The sequence below is a fragment of the Dendronephthya gigantea genome, unplaced genomic scaffold, assembly GCF_004324835.1.
Source record: "Dendronephthya gigantea isolate DGI-Jeju-01 unplaced genomic scaffold, DenGig_1.0 000074F, whole genome shotgun sequence".
Lineage (NCBI taxonomy): Eukaryota > Metazoa > Cnidaria > Anthozoa > Malacalcyonacea > Nephtheidae > Dendronephthya > Dendronephthya gigantea.
The window spans coordinates 581,592-601,343 of record NW_021163084.1 but is presented as its reverse complement, the minus strand read 5'-3'; the positions used below and the strand labels follow the sequence as shown (position 1 = coordinate 601,343).

The following is a 19,752-nucleotide window of genomic DNA, read 5'->3' as shown; positions in this document are numbered from 1 at the left end:
GTTAACTGAATGTAAATCCAGTTGTTAATTTATTATCATAACGATGATAGGAATCCCTGTTGTTTTTTTAAATAAAAATCAAGCTGCATCAGTGCGACAAACGTCTGGTTGCCTAAGTATCGTAAGGGCACTGAAACTTTGTGCTATCCTTGGATCCCTATAGTTCTGATTATAAACAAATATGTTTCACCCCAAACGTTTGTCTGCATATCAAACTAAAGATAATGAAAACCCCGCTTAAAAAATTAGAGAATATAGCTAAAAGAAGAATAAATGATAATCTGCCGTTCTTTCGCCGCCTGCCAATTTTTTATTATTTTTTAAATAGTTATCATGGTCTTGAAATTTCTACACCAGGTAGGGAGTCGAGTATCAGTTCATCTCAAAACTGAACAAAAAATTTGGCCTCAGGGAATAAGCATGTTTCTCACTTTTTAGCCTTCCAGTTATTTATAAAATTCTCCGGAAACCACATGCCAAACTTTTTTCAGTCTGCCCGTCAATGTTTGTACTTCGAAACAGCGCATGCGTTTTGAACTTGCGAAATCTCTACGTCACAATAGAGCATCAAACTGTGGGGTCAAGTCCGCGCTTGTTTTGCAGCTGTTAGTCTTATGTGAATCAATCTCTATCTGCCAATTGGGTTTCGAGGTTCGTGTTATACCTAATCTTAGGTAAGTCTTAAAATTTCTTCTGTGTGTCTTAAATATGTATATAAGCAAAGGCAATTAGAAACAAGAAATATGTTTAGTGTGTTTATATTGTATACCAGTTTCCACCAGTACAAAAGCTATAAAGGTATATTCTTGCTGGGGGACAAATTATTTACACAGGATCAGACGTTTCATGTAGTGATGTAGATTCGCTGTTGCCGATTTGCATGAATTCGTATATCCAAATAAATAATGCACAATATTTGCACAAAAATTAGAAATGCTTAAATATGGCCTATTTCGTGCTTCTTTTTATTGATTTTAAGGGGAAATAGTTACAAAAATCGTTAAAATTTATGTGGTTCTATACAATATGTCAACGAAGAACCTTAGATGGAATAGATAACGCCGACAGTTTTACAGCCAGATGTTTGCATAATTATAAAACTTCGTCGGAAGTAACAAGATACTGTTTCTTTCCGTGACACTGGCGAATGAATGATAGAAACCAGGCTGATATCATCTGCGCAAAGTGTAAGCTATAGCCAAACCGAACAACAGCCGAATTGAGAAGCGAATTTCGTACAAATAATGCCTTTTCTCGTACATAATGTTGGGATGCAGAGTGATTCTATTTGTTTAAAGAATATTTTAACTCTTGCAAATGCCCATTAATGGATACACGGCGTTGCGGGAGTATTTTGATATCATGATTTTTTTTGGCGCACTCAAGGCACAGGTTGGAGCAGTAAAACCTCATGTCATAACAGGAAACGGATTTCCGGCCGGGTATTAGACATAGACGTAATAATTATTATTGCCTGTTAATAAAATAGGATCTCTATAGGTTTTAAGGTATATTATGTCAGCATGTGATTATCGGAATTTTCTTGGAGCTCGTCCCAACGGCTCATTCCATTTTCACATTCCATTTGTCAACGATAATATGACTGAATACTAGTTAAGGAAGCGGATTACTGAACTCAATATCGTTATACAATATTAATCGCGTTTTATCTTACAAGAGAGATTGATCTCGACTGATCCGGAAAGCGCAATCGCCTGTTGCACATTACCAATCAGAAGCGCGGGGGTCTGGGAACTAGAACACTCGAAAGTTCGTGTCCTGGATTCTACCTTTGGTTCTACGAATTGGTTCAAATCCGCTTAACACAACGTTTTTTGTTTATAAACTTGTCACAACCTCTGTTCAATGTCGTTGTAATTATAAACTTGTCGAAATTTCTGTTGTAGACGTCCTCAGGATAGATAGAGTCTATAGTTTGAAAGATAAGTTAAAATATAACCAGGGAGCAGCGTGGCAGCGTCTTCAAAAACTTGGCATCAAATGTGGTATAACAACTGCCTAAAATAGACGAAACACTTCTCGACGTTTCGACCTGAGGGCCTTCGTCACGAGAGTCATACTAACTCTCCTGACGAAGGCCCTCAGGTCGAAACGTCGAGAAGTGTTTTGTCTATTTTAGGCAGTTGTTATTCCACATTTGATGCTAAGTTAAAAAGATAGTTGGATAGAAAGATCTCTATCTTGAGGATGACTAAAATATAGCTACAAAATTCATTAAAGCCACAAAATGGTTTTCGAAAAATCGTTGACCGTGAAGCTTGAACTCTCATAGTTCTGACTTTGAATTCGCGATTTGTTTTGAATAATAATAATCTCTGTCATTCCCACTTTGTTCACAACCAGAATATTGGACTAACTGAAGAATACAAAAAACCTCCGATGTTTCCATAGCAGCCCAAATATGCGTGATAATTTAACGCGAGAAATTTTTCGGCAATTTGTCAACATGTGATTATATATTAATATAATCACATGTAATTATATATTATTACGCCACAATTATTGGGCAACCTATCTATGATATTTCGGGCAAAAAGGGCATTCATCGGCAAATTTTCGGGTTTAACGAATCTTGGCTAAATTTTTCAACGACGTTTTTAATAATTCGAAATTTTGGCGCCCGTCCGAAATTGACAGGATAGAGAAAATAAGAAAACACGTGGAGTTAATTATCAGACCCTCGGCTTGGAGGCGTAAACTTGACCTCAAACAAATATGAAATATCAATACTCCTTACCCACACGACTCTTTACTCTAGGCCTCGATCGACGTTTAGTGAAAGTGTGAAACTCCTGAAGATAAAAAATATTTTGATAACATTTGTGCGTTTTGTTTGAGAATTGAGACGTCAAACGTAATCTCTAGCCGATACATCTTCATTTAACCTTTTGCCAAAAAAGGGTTTTTAACAGTTAGCAGAAACCTTATATTGACTTTTCAGGGCAACCTTTAGGTTAATTTAAATTATTTAATTACTGACACCCATCTAACCAGAAGATAGGGTATCATTTGTATCAACAGATAAGCTTGAATGCCGACGGTCAATATAGTTTGACAATCGAATAAACATACATATATATACATATATATATATTTCGCATTCATAATTTCGCAACTTGAAATTCGACACTCAAATTACAGCCTTCGAAGTTCGAACGGACGGAAAACAATTTCCCGGTGAGCAGTATATCTGCCCGAAGGCCGAAGCGAAGGAGAACTGCGAATCATTCGTAATCCAAAGCACTCAAAGGTAAGGGAAAAATATCCATAACGATTATATGTTTATGAAGTAGAGGGAGAGGCCTGTTTCAAACGTCGCGTTTTGCTTGTATCGAACATATAAAATTGTAAACTTATAAACTTGGAGAACCTATAAAAAGTTCGGCAACGAACTGAGGAAACGCGGGCATTCGTTTGCACCACTTTGCACTGATCGTAGGACCAGTTAACTTATCCTTGTGCGACATTCGTCAGTATTTCTCCGCCATAGTTTGGACGACTTGCCTTTGTCGTGCAGGTATGCAATGATCAATGATGTATCAAATCTTGGCATGCATGTAGGTGTCCTAATCGCCACAGACACATTTCCCCTTCGTTTTGTTTTGTATGGTAATTATCCGTATCAACGTTGTAATAAACCGAAATCCAGGCATGTGGTTAACAAATCTAGTTCATATGTGAATATAAAGGACAAAAGCTGAAATACCTCGCTCCTGTTCAAAAGGCCCTAGGCTAGGAGCGTAACAAATAACAGTTGTTTAGACTCGACGATTAGAATGGCTGCATATTTTGGTTCAAATGATATTGCTGCGAAGATACTTTTCAAGTACATAGTCAGGAACGTCCTGCATAATTTAACTTGGCTCTGAGTCTGAAGGCTATGGGTGAAAAAAATTATTCCCAATGTTATTTTCCAGACCCATGTCATGAAAAAAAAATTGGAACGTATCTTTTTTCACAATTCAGCAAAGCAATGAATTAGCTTAGGCCCGATTCAGACGTCGAACTTTTCATGCGTCGAATCAAATGCAAATAAAGGATTTCATTAACATTAGGTTCGGCACATGAAAAGTTCGACATCTGAAACGGGCCTTAGTTCTGCAATGCTTAAAGTTTTCTTTGTATTGGGCGGTATTGAACCAGAACTATGGTTTTAAGAGCTTTGCCTTTGGCAAATAGCTTCTTTCGAGGATGTTTTCCCAATATGTATTGAAATATTGGGGTTTTTATCACTGCGAAATCTCATTCGGGATACATGCAGTATTTCCCCACTAACTCGAACTCCCAAGGGGAAAGAAAAAACTGTTCGAGTTACCGGGGGTTCGAGTTAAACGGGGTTTGGTGTAAGATTACGTTTATATTTACGTACATTGAGCTGCAGCAGTTCATGCGTTTATTTGCTAAAAATCCAGCTTTATACAATAGTGAATACTGATTAAAGCACCGGACATTAAAGAATAAAGTTAACTGAAGTTAATATGTAGAGATGTTACAAAAAGAACTAAAAAGCTAGATCAATCACGATCTTGGCATTACAGATAATCTTTTAAAACTTATAATCATTTATACAATTATACACCCATTAAATTGTTGTTATTTCGATAGTTTCCATGCAGTTGTCAAAATGCTATCTTCTCACATTTTAAAGTTTGCTGATCTATGATTCGAAACGATTGGAAGTTAACCGGATATATTCGACCAAGGGAAAACAAAATTTATTCGAATTAGCGAGGAGTTCGAGTTAATTAAGCGGAGTAAATAAAATTACTATAAACAACATTACCAAATCCAAGGGATTAAGCGAGTTCGTGTAAGCGGGGGACTACTGTATTTTAAGATGTTAAGCTTTTTGTGCATTCTGCAGGGAGAGCCAGACTGCCCAGACGAGAGGGGCATGGTTCACATTTTAGTCACGTGTGTTTTGCGTGGGGTTGGGATTATGGGAAACGGAATACGGAACGGAATGGCGGAAGCGGATTCCGGAAGCGGATTACGCAAATGGGGATAAAACGCGGATTCCGCAAATAGGGGATAAAACGCGGAATTGCGCAAAAAAGCAGCAGATAAAAACTAAAATGGGCAAGTTGTCGTCAACGATTCCCCTAAAGTGGTTGACAAAGTTCAACCTTCAGTGCAACTGCATCCTAAGTTATTTCCAAATATATATATATAAATTATATATAAATTATTTCCAAATATATGAGCCTTGCCTAGCTTTTAAATTATTTCCAAATATATAAATTATTTCCAAATATATGAGCCTTGCCTAGCTTTTTTTTCTCCAGCAATATGGCGGTCGGTCATGCAACTGCAGTCTCTGATATAGAACAGGATTTGTATGTGAAATCTGGTACCAATCAAGCAAATTATATCACTAATGGTACAAAATATCTTACCATTAGTGAAAGAGGTAGATTTAAATGGCTCGGTTCCTTTGAAGAACTCAAACTCATGATGAATGATTTGACAAAGAGTGAAGCAAATGGTCGGCTCCTGGTGGCCACTGTAAAGTACTTGAAAGCAACGACTTAACAGTAAGATGGTACTCAGATACTAATTCACTAACTATAAATGGTGCCTGTAGTGAGGATATGAAATCTCAACTAAAAAATATAGCCATTGTAACCCACCCCAAACCCACAACAAAACCGAGAGACGAGAATGCTGCTTCAGACTTGACACAGTCAGACGCACCCGAAGTGTGTTCATGTACTTGTATGTGTGCTAATAGTGTGGTTAATGCAGATTTGGAGGGCATAAAACTGGATATGACAATGCTAGAGTCGCGTTTGTTTGCAGCTCTATCAGAAAGTGATCACCGGTACGAGTCGGATTTAAACTCACTTCGATCAAAAATTATAGAATTGGAAGGGGTGGTTCGTCGTCAAGATGAAACCATTACACACCTTAACGAAGAGAATATATTTCTTAAGTCAAAATTAGTGTCTCCTGATAAACAAATACCTAACAAGCCCCACGATGATATAAACAATGACATTGCATCGGCAAGCATAATTAGCATCACAGAAGAATTACCATCGCAGGACTGTGAACAAACCATTATTCTTAATGAAAGCAATCTGAGCCCACCTCGCCCTAATAATAAAATTCCATCGAAAGGTCAGAGAATCGACCTGGACAAAAATATTAGTAAACCGAAGACTGATGCCCCCCTTTCAAATCAACAAACATCAAAAGTTAGTAACAATGTTGTCATTGACCAAAAACATGAGAACTATTTACTAAAAAACGAGAATTTGAAGTTGAAAGCACAACTAAACCGTACGACCAATTATGTTAATAGTAATCGCTTCGCTAATCCTGCTAAAAGCTTAATTCCGTGCCCCTTTCTTTTACGACGAGGCTGGTGTGTTAAAGGAGACCACTGTGACTTTCTGCATACAAAGCCCAAATCTAATGATCAGAAACAATATATCCCGTGTCCCTTTCTTCAAAGGAAAGGGTCTTGTCTAAAAGGAGATTACTGTGATTTTTTTCACAACCAACCACCTTACAACGATACGGTTTTTCAAAGGTCTATAATGAACAATCCCGTTCGTTACCATCAACAAGCGTGGCCCCCAAATCCCCAGCCGAAATCGTTAACAGAAGTTCCACCCTACCAATACCCGCCGATAAATGTGCAATACCCAAAACCGCTGATGGAACTAGGGTTCCCTCCATTCTACCCACATCCCCAGCCATTCCCACCCTACCCGAAAGTCCCTTATCGCATACCACCCAATCGTGTCCCACATTGGTAAATCCAGATAAGTTTGACCTTCCACGTTTGTTAATATCTAATGTCCGTTCGATTTTACACAAAGTGGATGAACTTGAAGTAGTTTCTCAAGTCAATGAAGCTGATTTTATTTGTATCACCGAAACTTGGTTAAACAATAATATTCCTGATTCTGCAGTTTCTCTTACTAATTATTTGATCTTTCGCAATGATCGAACCTCGTCCTGTGGAGGTGGTGTCTGCATCTACGTTAACAGCAAAATTCCATGCAGAAGACTTTATACTTATGAAGACCAGGGTATTGAATCTCTATGGGTGTCCATCAGGCCACCCGCCTGCCTAGATCGATCTCTATAATTTTATTAGCTGTCATTTACCACCCTACATCCTGGCGCTGTAGAAAACGTTGCGTTATATAACCATCTCCAAACCAATGTTGATACCTTTCTCCGTAACACATCCTAACGCCCTTCTTCTTATTACCGGAGATTCAACCCTTCAAGCACTGGCTTTGACGGAAAAATGGTTAAAAGAGTCACCGGGCTAACCCAAATAATCAATGTTAAGACAAGAGGCGATGCTATACTAGATTGGTGCTAACGAATGTTAAGAAATCCTTCTTCGATCAGCATCAACTCCCTCAAATTGGAACTAGTGACCATAATACTATTATTATCAGACTTGTCTCCCTAGACCACAGAAGCCAGATAACAGCCCTATTTCGAAAAGAGACCTTAGATATAGTAATTTACAAAGATTTGGCCAGTGGATTACATCGTATGACTGGTCACCTGTCTTCCATGTCCACGACTGTGAACAGAAATACCAACTATTTTATGATACTATAACCAATATGTTGGAATTGTTCCTTCCTATTTTACGTACAAAAGTAAGACAATCTGATAAACCATGGATGACTTCTTCACTTAAAAGTTCAATACGTAACCGCCAAAAAGCACTTTATAATGCCGGTAAATCTTCGACAATGTTTAAGTACTGGCGTAATAAAGTTATTATGGACGTCAAGTCTGCTCGAACCAAATATTATGCCTCATCAGTCAATAAATTAAAACAAGGCAGTTCATCGAAATGGTGGAAAGAAGTTAAGTCTATTGGTGGACTTTCCTCCCGAGACTCGTGGCACCATCAACTGATGTCCCCTGATAACCCCACCAGTCAACACCTCGTTGAATCAATAAACAAGTTTTTTACTAGCTTGACCTCGCATTTCACCCCCCTTGAGCCAGTTACGGCGACCCAATTGGATGTCCCTACCTCCTTTCTAGTAGATACGTATCAAGTTTATCAAGCTCTACGTAAGATCAACACCAACAAATCTCCTGGCCCGGACTTAATCCCCAACAAAATCCTTAAAATATTTGCCTTTGAGCTCTCTCCTGTAATTGCTGATGTGTATAATTCATCCCTCACGCAGGGCGTGTTTCCCTCCGTGCTAAAGTTGTCTATTGTCCGTCCGATCCCTAAAGAACTTCCTCCTACATCAATGACAATGATTTGAGACCAATCCTTGACTTCGCAGATTTCAAAAATTATGGAAAGATTTACATTCCACTCGTTGATGTCTCAAGTAATAGACCAACTTGACCGTAAGCAATTCGCACTGCCGAAGAAATCAACTACCCATGCCCTGGTGTACCTTCTTCATCAAATTTATGCTGCCTTGGACAGTGGTCATAACTCCATCAGATTGTTTTTCGCTGATTTCAGAAAGGGTTTTGATTTGGTGGACCATAACTCTATCATGAACGAATTAGAAAACCTTAATGTCCACCCTGTCCTTATTCGCTGGATTGCAGCGTTTTTGACCAACCGTCAACAATGTGTTAAAATTGATAACTATCAGTCTTCGTGGAAAAGTACCAATGGAGGCTTACCCCAAGGAACATGTTTGGGCCCCCTTCTATTTGCTATATTGGTCAACCCATTATTGAAAGACTGGAATGGTCGTTTAAAATTTGTTGATGATACAACAACATTGGAAGTTATCCCAAGGTGCTCTCCAAGTATATCGCCTCTAGTTGTTGATGAAATCTCTTTATTTTCATCGGCTCGTGGGATGGAGCTCAACCCCAAAAAATGCAAAGAAATGATTATAAATTTTCTCCAATACCGAATTCCATGTGACCAATCTATATTCATTAACGGACTATGCGTTGAGAGAGTTCGCAGAGCTTTTGGGTGTCTACCTGTCAGATGATCTTACTTGGAATATCCACGTTGACCATATTTTGAAGAAAGCTAATTCCAGACTTTTTGCTCTCCGATTACTGAAGAAGGCTGGTTTGGATTCCACTGATCTCATAACCATTTATAGCTCAGTTATTCGGTCAATACTTGAGTATGCATGCCCAGTATGGGCAGCCCTTCCTGATTACTTATCCTTACACCTCGAGTCGATTCAAAAGCGAGCACTCAAGATTATATACCCTGACAAATCTTATTACGAAGCATTGCAGACCTCTAAGCTCGAAAGCCTGGAATATCGACGTGATCAATTGTGTCAAAGATTTATTAAATCAACCAGGAAGAAAGCATGTAAAAATAATCCAGTCTACATAATCAGACCTTCCAGCTCCTTAATGAACATGATTATTCCTACGTAGGCCAAATACTAGAGAATTGGAGAACTAATACTGAACGCTTCCACAACTTTATTACTATTAAATAACGTAATCGTCCTAGTTACAGATTAGATCTTTATAGTGTAAAATATATAATAATATTTCTATCTTATATATTGTAAACCAGTAATGTTGTATATACTTGTTATATTGTAAATAGTTATGTAACTATTATAACATAGGGACAATTGTGTAATTCAGTCTATACTGCAAAGCAATTGATTAATAAACAGATATTATTATTAGTTAGCCATACGATTTTAATATTTGTACGTATTCCGTTTCCGCGTTTTATCCCAACCCGTTTTGCGTGTAGCCTGGTACAAGCAATTGAAATCTGACACGCGATACTACAATAACAGTGCATAATATGACCTTTGTGCTAAATTCCTCGCTCGTCGGCTGATATGTTGGTTGCGTCCTGCTGCTTCCGCGCTCAGGTAAAATAAAGGTTACAGACAACTCAAGAGACAATACAGATCCTCAGGCCATTTCAGTTATATCACAGTAATACACACAATATCTGAATATCGTCTAAAGCTCTTGGTGAAAAAGAAGTCAAAATATTTTGTCTGGGGTGTTCCAAAAGTCAAGGTTAAATTTTATATAACCAGTTTCATATGTCGCTAAGTTTAGATTGCCAAGGGCAATGTATTTTTAGCTTGGTTTAAAGTTTTTTTGTGGGTAGTCCGTTCGCGGGCTAACACTATGCCACAGTGAACTATGCCACAGTGAACTCGAGTGAACTTATTTGAGTTCACTGCTATGTTATTTGAGTTAGTTTTATTTCAGTTCACTGCTATGCTATACGAAAAAAACGATGAGCGATGTTTCATGTCTGTCCGCCGAGTTTGTTCATGTTAATGCTATTTATTACAGTTCACTGGCCTGATCGGTACAATTTATAAACTTTCAGATAAATTATTCGCAGAACTGGTCAGTATTTCATCGATTATTCTTATGTTTTTTGTTTCGCTTTTATCATATTCACAACGTTGGCTTTTGACGTGCTCGATTGGCGTAATATAAATCAAATTTCTATTGTGTTAAGTTCACAATAACTTACGTACGCAGACAATTCCGTTAATTGTTTTCACATAATGTCGAAGCAGAAATATGCACTAATATTTTAAAGGTAAGTAATAGATTCGTATTAAATGCGAGCTAATATGCCTTCGTTTTTCCTTCATAACGCGAGTTTTTGCTTTTTCCAGTTCTAAATCAGGCAAAGTCACGAACAATTTTTTGAAAAATATCCGCGTTGCTTGTTGTTCCACATACTGAACTGTAATCAGTTCATTGCAGCAACAAATGCCAAACCAGAACAACGATCTCTTTTCTAAAGCAACATTACTACCATTTGCGTTCAAGTGTTGAGTGCGAGAAATTTTTCACGATGTTTCCGTTCTGAAACGTTACGTTTCCTTGTGAATTACTTCACGTTTTCGGCGCGAAATGTACAACTTTGTAGGAAATACGTCAACGTTTGCCACACGTCAATTTCGACAAGCCTTCGTTGCTCAAACCGCTCCAAGGATCAAAAAACTGGAATTACGATTCACGAAATATATATGTATATATATACATACATAATGCAGATTAATCGCGATTGATTAAAGCATTGATAATTGACGAAATGTTCCATCACGGTGCAGACAGAACAACCCAATTCGTTCCTATGGGCACATTCACTGCAGTTTCCCACACCGTGAGAGTGTCTTCAACCACCGTAAAGAAAGTATGGACGCAGTATTGTGCTAATTGTGTATTAGAATGCGATGCAAAACCTGGAGGGAATCGAGGCTCAAAATTAACGTCGGACGATTTAGAGCTTATCGAAGTAATGAAACAGTTGAAAGGGTCTGTTTCCCTTCGCGAAGTTCAATCAACTGTAGAAGAAATGGGAAATATTCAAGGTGATATTTCAATCTCAGCTATATCGAGGGCACTTAAATCACGGATGAAATCTGGGAAGATATACACTCGAAAAAAAAAACCCATGTAGCATCACAGCGGTTTGATTATGGCAACTTACTATATACACAGATTTTTATGGACTACTTAAGGTCAAAGAATCCAAACTGCTTGAAATTTTTTGATGAAGCTGGTGTCAAATATCCAAATGTCGGCATGCGTCTATATGGCCATGCTCCGAAAGGTGAGCGGTGTGTGGAAGTCGTCAAGAAATGCGAAGATCCTAATGCAACTATTAACCTAATAGCTTCACTTAATGGTCCGGAATACTATGATGTGATTGATGGCGCCACCAATACCTTCCAATTTTTAGATTTCTTCGAAAAGGCGTCGAATGCTGTCAACCTGGAAACTATGCGCCCGGCTCTGGATATTGGCGATGTTTTGGTGATGGATAATCTATCAGTTCACCACTACGATAGTGGCGAAGTTCTAGAGGAGTACTTGAATGAGATGGGAATAGAATTAGTATACACGCCGGTTTTTTCACCAGATCTTAATCCCGTTGAACATTGTTTCAATAAAATGAAAACTGTTATGAACCATGAACTAATAAACGTAACTGTTGCAAATCCGAAATTATCCGCTATGCTTGCCATTCAAAAGATCACTCGATCAGATATGATGAACTTTTTTAAAAATACTTCTTATTTATTTCCTTAGTTGTAAGTCAGAATATAGACTAAGACATTTATATTGCATACTATAAAAATGGATTGATCGCATACAATTTTTGTGTTATCTTAATTCTTACAATGTTAACAGTATTATTAGTGGTACGTGATATTGCTTGAATATTTGCTCTATTGCGCATTATATTGTTATACGGTTTTCCATTCGAATTCAAATTTATCTACTGTAATTTGATTCCCTAATCCCTACTTTTCTCTACTTTTTTCGGTTTGAAATATTTCTTATCCAACACATATGTAATCTCTTTATTTATAGCCCCTCTGTATATTTCCCAACATTAAAGTAAACAAGAACATGTCACTGCCTTAATTAAAAGTGATAGTATATCTGTATGTTCAGAGTATATTTGCTTATATTACAGTCAGCAAGGGCAAACCGTGTAACATTAGGCTAGGTTGGCTAGGTGTTGATTTGGTAGACTCTCGTTGAGACTGACATTTACTAGAAAACAACCCAAACAGGCCCCATCACTGCACAATACATAAAAGTGATGAAACGTATAAACATTGTGTTTGTTTGCTTTATACAAATATGAAATAGTACAGTAAACCAATAAAATGTAACACAATACCCGTCAATATATTCAGAAGGGAAAATTTTCATACAAGGAATATGACCACATTGAAAATAATTCTGGCTCACATTAGTGCATGGTCTGATTTCCGTGTCAGAAAATTTATCCTTGTGATTTTCTACATAGGTACAACAGCTTAGTAGAGGAATGTTGTTTTTCGCAAAAGTTCATGTTACTGCTTTCATCTTCATTAAAATGTCAAGTATATTAATAGTAATTTTAATATAACAATTCGTTCAAGTTATTTAAATAATTGTATTGTATAAAACATGCAATGAAAAAAAATCAATCGACAAAAATGCTAATTATAACAATGCTGAACTGACAGAATTACTCACGCCTATTTTTAATCTTGTTGCATATCGCGTAGTGATAGAAGTGCGTTTGCTGCATCACTTACGCTCCGTACAGGATTAGAAAGAATTGATTCGACAGAATGACTGGGCGTAAAACTGGAATTACCAGCTGTTGAAGCAGAACTTGAAGCTGTCACAGTCCATGGAAATGGTCTTGAAGCATGATCGGCGCTTGAGGTATTTGATTTCATACCATGGGAATCAACACTTTTTGCTGGGATATTTTCTGTGTATAAACTAGCATGCATAGCAATTTTAAGCTGTTCATCTTCCTCCGTTAGATTTGCTGGCTTGATTCGATCAATCCATGAGCAAGTTCCTTTATTGTTACTGTCGTCAATGCAAATGACATTGTTTTCTGAGCTATCTCTGGCAGGACTCCACGCCCCAACGCGATCAAATGTTTGTTCATATGCATCGTCGTCGTCGTATTCATTTGGGCGAGTTGGAAATTGGATCCCATATCGTTCCAGTGTAGGTTTTGCTGGATTTTGTCGATGACGTTTACTTTGTTTGATTGGTACAGCTGCCCCTGTACAATCATTAGATGCAAGAGCAGTTTGAAGACAATTTAAAATGTCATGTTTTGGTGGAATACGGCCATGTAAAGTGGTTTCACAATACCTTTTCAAAGCGAAAACATGGCTTCTCAGAAGACTCCAATTCTTAACTCCTCGGACATGATATGACGCAGGATCGACATCGATTAAAGAGTTCTCCAGCTTGTTCAAGACGGAGTCACGTACATTTTCGGCTGCAGATTTCTTAAAACTCAGTTCCTCCGTCAGTTTCTCTTTTCTTTCCTTAATTTTTTTACGTCCTGTGTTATTGCTTTTATATTAATCTCACCAGGATGAAATTTTTCCTCTCCGCACTCGTAAACTGAGGAACATTGATCAAACGTACAATTTCGGGCATTATGACCAAGCCGCATATGGCAATGACGACAGAGTGTGCCACGTCCGGCATTACTTTCTTTTGCTGCTTGAATTCTTTCTTTGATTTTTCTCTCTTTGCCCATTACATCTTGCAACTTTTCATTTGTTTCGTTGATCATTTTCTCTGTTTTGGCTAGATATCGTTCGACTGGGGTAAGGCATTTTTTTTCGTCCTGTTCAACGTGGGCCGCAGGGATTTTATTACAATGCTTTGAACTAAGTTTTGAGCTCACTGACACTGGCACTGAATGACTGGATTTCGAATTCCTGGACTCAAAGTCTAGTCGACGTTTACGTGTTGTTTGAGCATCATCATTAGCTTGAGGAAAGGAGCTCCCGATATATTCCGTCTTCACCGATGAACTTCTAGGTTTACCGGACGGTGTAATCTCATAGTGTATTCGAACACACATTCTGAAGATCCCATCAGAATTCGGTACTGCTGTTAAACATCGCATTGCATCTTGAAGGTCGGATTCATCTTTCATGGTTACGTAGGTATTTTCATCATCTCTATATTGTATTCTCGCATTTTGAATGTCAACGCCTTCCATAAATTCACCTACTGTCTCCGTAATCATTTGTTTGAATTGGTATAAATTTAAGCAACTCAAACTATGTTTTTCGATTGAATGCACCTTGCATCTAGAAAAGTTTTCTCCATACAGAATTTTTACACGGATTGACATAGTTAAATGCAGTATCAAAATTGTAATATAATAAAAAGTGTTAACAAAACGTGCGCAGTTGTTTGAGCAACGAAGGCTTGTCGAAATTGACGTGTGGCAAACGTTGACGTATTTCCTACAAAGTTGTACATTTCGCGCCGAAAACGTGAAGTAATTCACAAGGAAATGTAACGTTTCAGAACGGAAACATCGTGAAAAATTTCTCGCACTCAACACTTGAACGCAAATGGTAGTAAGCTACTTCACACAAGACAAAGGAGAAATATCATAGATTACTGGTAACTACCACTCAACAATACGCGTTTATAATAGTGATGAATGATGGCATTCAATGTTACTGATTACAACAGTGACAAGTTATTCTCAATGAAACTTGCAAATTAACAAGCCACGTTGTCTTATTGGATCCATGAACTGGTGCTATTATCTCCAACAAATTCATGCTGATAAGATATCGGTACTCAACATTGCAAGCCACCTGTACATTCCTGCTGGATCTATGAAATCATACTAACATCTCTTGCTAATGGTGACAACGTATTCTCATTAACTTTGCAAAGCCAAGCGTATAATCCTACGGGAACAATAACCTCCGACTATTATTTTCCATCTACTAACGTATATTACCAGCTGTTAACGGATATTTCGAGCTGTTTCAAACGAGCTGACAATTCTTAGAGAATCTATGATATTTGGATGTCGGAGTTTTCTCTTTGACTAATAACAATGATGCACTGAAACTAAGTGAATTTAGTCAACATGCATTCATATGAATAAAAATCGATGATTTATAGTATCGTTCAAATAAAACCAGGTTATCTAAATCGTATGACGTTCATTGATCGACAAAATAATGAATATAACAAACCAGATGATCTCGCGCTCATATTTCAGCCAATCAGCGCTCAGAAAGTTTGTGAAAATAGAAATCCATTCTGCAGTGTTTAATCGATTATATATTTTGTTATTCTTGATGAAACCAATCAAAATTTTGTGATTATGTTTAGTTATAAGAACTATAGCTCTGATATAAATTTGAAACCGACTGAATAAAATCAACTAGTCCTAGTCCTTTCCCGCCATATCAGATCACCTTGAAGACATGCTAATAATCAGTGACTTTCATGGAACATCGCAACGAAATAATTTGAAAATATCTGAAACCTTTCTTTCTTCCCTACCAAACTAAGCTTCATATTATCAGACAATCTGTGCCACCATCCTGCAACCTTACTCCTTTCTTTTTTGTTCTGTCCAGCTTTTGTATATTCCCTCTCTCTCTCTTTCAACGTGTTGTATATATGTCTGTATTCCGTCGTTTAAACCTGTTTCCAAAAATATGCATTTCCTATCTTTTGTAAATATACTTTTATATATATTCTGATTCTGTCGTTAAAATGTATTTAATACAATGAGAAATATTGTTAAATTATTTTGTTTAATAAAATCTACTTTGTTATAACTGTTTCCAACTAGCTAACTAGCCCATTTTTGCCTTTGCGTATGGCATTAGCACGTAAAACGAAGCATCAGTTGATATTTCCCCGCCAATGTAGCAGCCTGTCGTTTAACATTGAACACAACTTGAAAATCTTTGCCAAGGCGCATATCTTTATCGGAGCCAATGCTTTAGAGGTTTACCTACGTGTACGCATTGCGTACCTATTTTTTATAAATGCTAATGACAAAACAAAAGGTTATAGCTAGCCTAGAATATGCGGTGTAGTTTCATAGACCTAAACTAAAACTACATTGAAACAGTTGCACTGTTCCAACGATAACCTTTTTTTGTGAAAGGGGAAAGGTTTGCTATTGGTTTGGGGGAAAGGTTTGCTATTGATTTAGTATTGAGATTACTTCGTGGTTAGCGAGTGCGTACGATTTTTATGCTCGAGTTGTGAAAATCGCAAAACGATCGAATGAGCGTAGTGAAAAATAATCGTACAAATGAGCCAAACATTCAATGGACTGAAGTTAGATATTTTTTCCGAAAAACTTTGTGTGTCGAATGTAAAAATGTCTTAAAAATTCAAGAATTATGTTTTGAGTCACACTCCTATATTTTGACCCCATCTTGTTAAGAAATGTAAACAAATTGCCACCAAAACCCATGCCATACGACAATTCATGTGGAGAAAATAGCATTTATGACCACTGTAAATTACTCAGAAGCAGTCTTGTCTAAATGATCCAAGATCAAACTAATACTAAAGTTTTATTGCAGGTAAAGTCAAGATGGTCTCAGGTGAGCTCAAACATCGCCACGAAAATGGTGATACATCTCCTATTCTTCAACCCTCGCCTCCAGATGTCGTTTCATCCAAACACGTGTCGCACAACAAAAATATAAACCTGTCCGGAGTCCCATTTATCCCCAAAAGTATCTCATCAACGATCATGATCCTTGGTCCTCCTTTGTTTTCCTGGATTTATTGGTATGCGTGCAACTCCCACGGAGGGTCGCTGATGGCGGCTGGTTCCGAAATCGGTGCGGCGATTTCCGAAGAGGGGATTGGCAATTTTTGGAGAATTGTCTATAGCAGATTACCATCAGTTACCGTAACCGGGGTCAAAGTATACAGCATATGGTTCGTATTGCAAGCTTTGCTCTACGCGTTTTTACCAGGTGCGTACAAACATAAAAGTGTAACATGTCATCAATATGTTCCTGGGCAACCAATTGTTGAATTAATAGAATAATAGACAGTGGGGGCAGCAGACGGCAGAAGCAGTTACTCCTAAGATAATGAAAAGCTTATTTTATGTGTCACCGAACTATGTTCTTATCTAGATTTTATCTAAATTTGAAGCAAAAATATCACCTAGTCTATAGTCTCCTCCCGCCTCAACAAATATTAAATTTTGAATAGACCACCACAAATCAACAAATTCGTTATTCTTGGTGAATTGAATATTCAAATATGTCAGTCCACTATAAACTATGTTGTATATAGGTCCTATTGGCAAAGGCCAACCAACGCCAGCGGGCCACGAACTTCCATACATTTGTAACGGTTTGAGAGCCTGGGTGCTAACGCACATACTAGCTATCCTGTTGGTCAAATATGATGTCATCCGTCCAACGATAATCGCGGACAATTGGGGTACGATTTTTGTGGTTGTAAATTTGGCGGGCTTCGCGTTCACCATTCTGGTCTACATCAAAGCACATATTTGGCCAACGCATTCTGAAGACCGCTGCTTCAGCGGTTCGCTGCCGTATGATCTATTTATGGGTATCGAGCACAACCCGCGAATAGGTAAAATGTTTGACCTGAAGTTATTTTTCAACGGCCGCCCTGGAATTCTCGCATGGACTCTCATAAACTTGTCATTTGCTGCGAAGCAATACGAGACACACGGATTCGTGAGCAATTCTATGATCTTACTGAACATCCTTCATGCGATTTACGTGCTAGACTTCTTTTACAATGAAGACTGGTATTTGCGTACAATGGACATCGCTCATGACCATTTCGGCTTTTATCTGGCTTGGGGTGATCTGGTCTGGCTACCGTTCATGTACACAATACAATCGTTCTACCTGTGCAAAAACCCGGTTCAACTCCCGTATTGGGCTGTCCTGGCCATCTGCATCCTAAGCCTTGCCGGCTACGCCATATTCCGTTCTGTTAATCATCAAAAAAACATCTTCCGAATGGCGCTAAAGGAAAAACGGTCACTGATGATCTGGGGACGACCAGCCGAGTATATTCCTGCAAAGTTTATAACAACCTTCGGTGTGGAAAAGGAGTCTCCACTTTTGTGTTCTGGTTGGTGGGGAGTGTCTCGCCATTTCAATTATGTCGGCGACCTAATGGGGTCACTATCTTATTGTCTAGCTTGTGGCTTCGCTCATTTTTTGCCATATTTTTACATCTGTTTTATGGCAATTTTGCTGGTCCATCGTACCTATCGCGATGACATCCGTTGTCGGCAGAAGTATGGGAAATATTGGGATGAATATTGTCGTCGGGTTCCGTATAAGATTTTCCCGTATGTGTTTTGAGACGGTATGATGACGATTGACGAAATCTTTCTGATACTGATTGTACATTGGTTTTTGGGATATCGTGAAGACTGTGGATTATTTATACCGTGAAAATTGAAATTTCGAATTAAAAAATATAATTGGCTAAATGGGTAATAAATTGAAGCATTAAACTAATACCTGGTAATCCGTGTTTTATTTCTGTCGGAGGTGGCTGCAATAAGAGACAAGTCAGGTAGCCAAACTCCATAGAAAAATTTCTGTGCTAAGCAAATTTTATCCTGCATAATATGTTCCTTTCAGGCTAGGGAGTGCGCCTGAATTTTCAGGCTTATCTCGGGCTCTTGAACATGCATATGCTGAAATACAGATGGAAAATCTCCCAACGAGAAGTTTCTTCAATTACAAAATTTGCTTATCACAGTAGCCCGATGACTGAGAGAAAAATAGCGTCTGCGATCGGGCCACATCTGGCGATATAGAGCTCACTGTGTGATATACCAAATCCTTGCTCTTCCAGAAAATTGTCTTGGTACATGAGATTCACCCCAGTAACACTAGTCCTAAGAATTTAATTTAGCGATCATGATTGTCCCTGATCTTTGTGCAGGAAACATACGAAAGTAAATTACTCCCTTACATTTAAAATTAGAGGTATATCTCTAAGTCTCTTAGTGTGCGCTACCTGTCCACTGATATCATCCACTATCAGAGGCGAAGGTAGCATAATATAATTATTTCCTGGCACGGCGCGGCTACGAAACTTTCAATATGACTTGAAGCATGTTAATATCCCCCCCCCCCCAGAAACAATACGACTGAAGTGAAAGACAGCCTTAGTTAGTTAACATAAGTTTAGTACATAAAAAGGAAACTGAAGTGTCCGCGTGAAAAAGATGTAAGCGGAAAATTAGAAACTTTCATAATCCTTTTGCTTAATTTTTTTCTTGTTAAAACTGTTGTTGTGTGGTGGTTTGGAACTAATGGCGTGAAATTTCATAACCTGATATAAAAAAAAATCATCTTGGGGAAACGGTTGGGTTTCACTCTCGATTCTAGAAGCAGTTTATCCATGGTGTTGAGTTTGTGAGTGCAGTCCGATCTACTTTGATTACGGAGCTATATAACGTCC

General features: G+C 38.0%; 1 protein-coding gene across 2 annotated transcripts; it reads left to right on the top strand.

Annotated features, from left to right (window-relative positions):
- Nucleotides 1–578: 578 nt before the first annotated feature.
- On the top strand, nucleotides 579–18,812 carry LOC114531730 (7-dehydrocholesterol reductase-like). 2 transcript variants are annotated; one of them, XM_028553348.1, is made up of 4 exons: nucleotides 579–674; nucleotides 3,163–3,271; nucleotides 16,854–17,255; nucleotides 17,584–18,811. In XM_028553348.1, the coding sequence occupies exons 3-4, from the start codon at nucleotides 16,865–16,867 to the stop codon at nucleotides 18,636–18,638; spliced, it is 1,446 nt and encodes a 481-aa protein (XP_028409149.1). In that variant the 5' UTR covers nucleotides 579–674; nucleotides 3,163–3,271; nucleotides 16,854–16,864; the 3' UTR covers nucleotides 18,639–18,811. The 2 variants fall into 2 exon arrangements, with proteins under 2 accessions (XP_028409149.1, XP_028409150.1); XM_028553349.1 differs by lacking the exons at nucleotides 579–674; nucleotides 3,163–3,271 and adding an exon at nucleotides 9,783–9,845 and having other exon boundaries at nucleotides 17,584–18,812.
- Nucleotides 18,813–19,752: the final 940 nt, after the last annotated feature.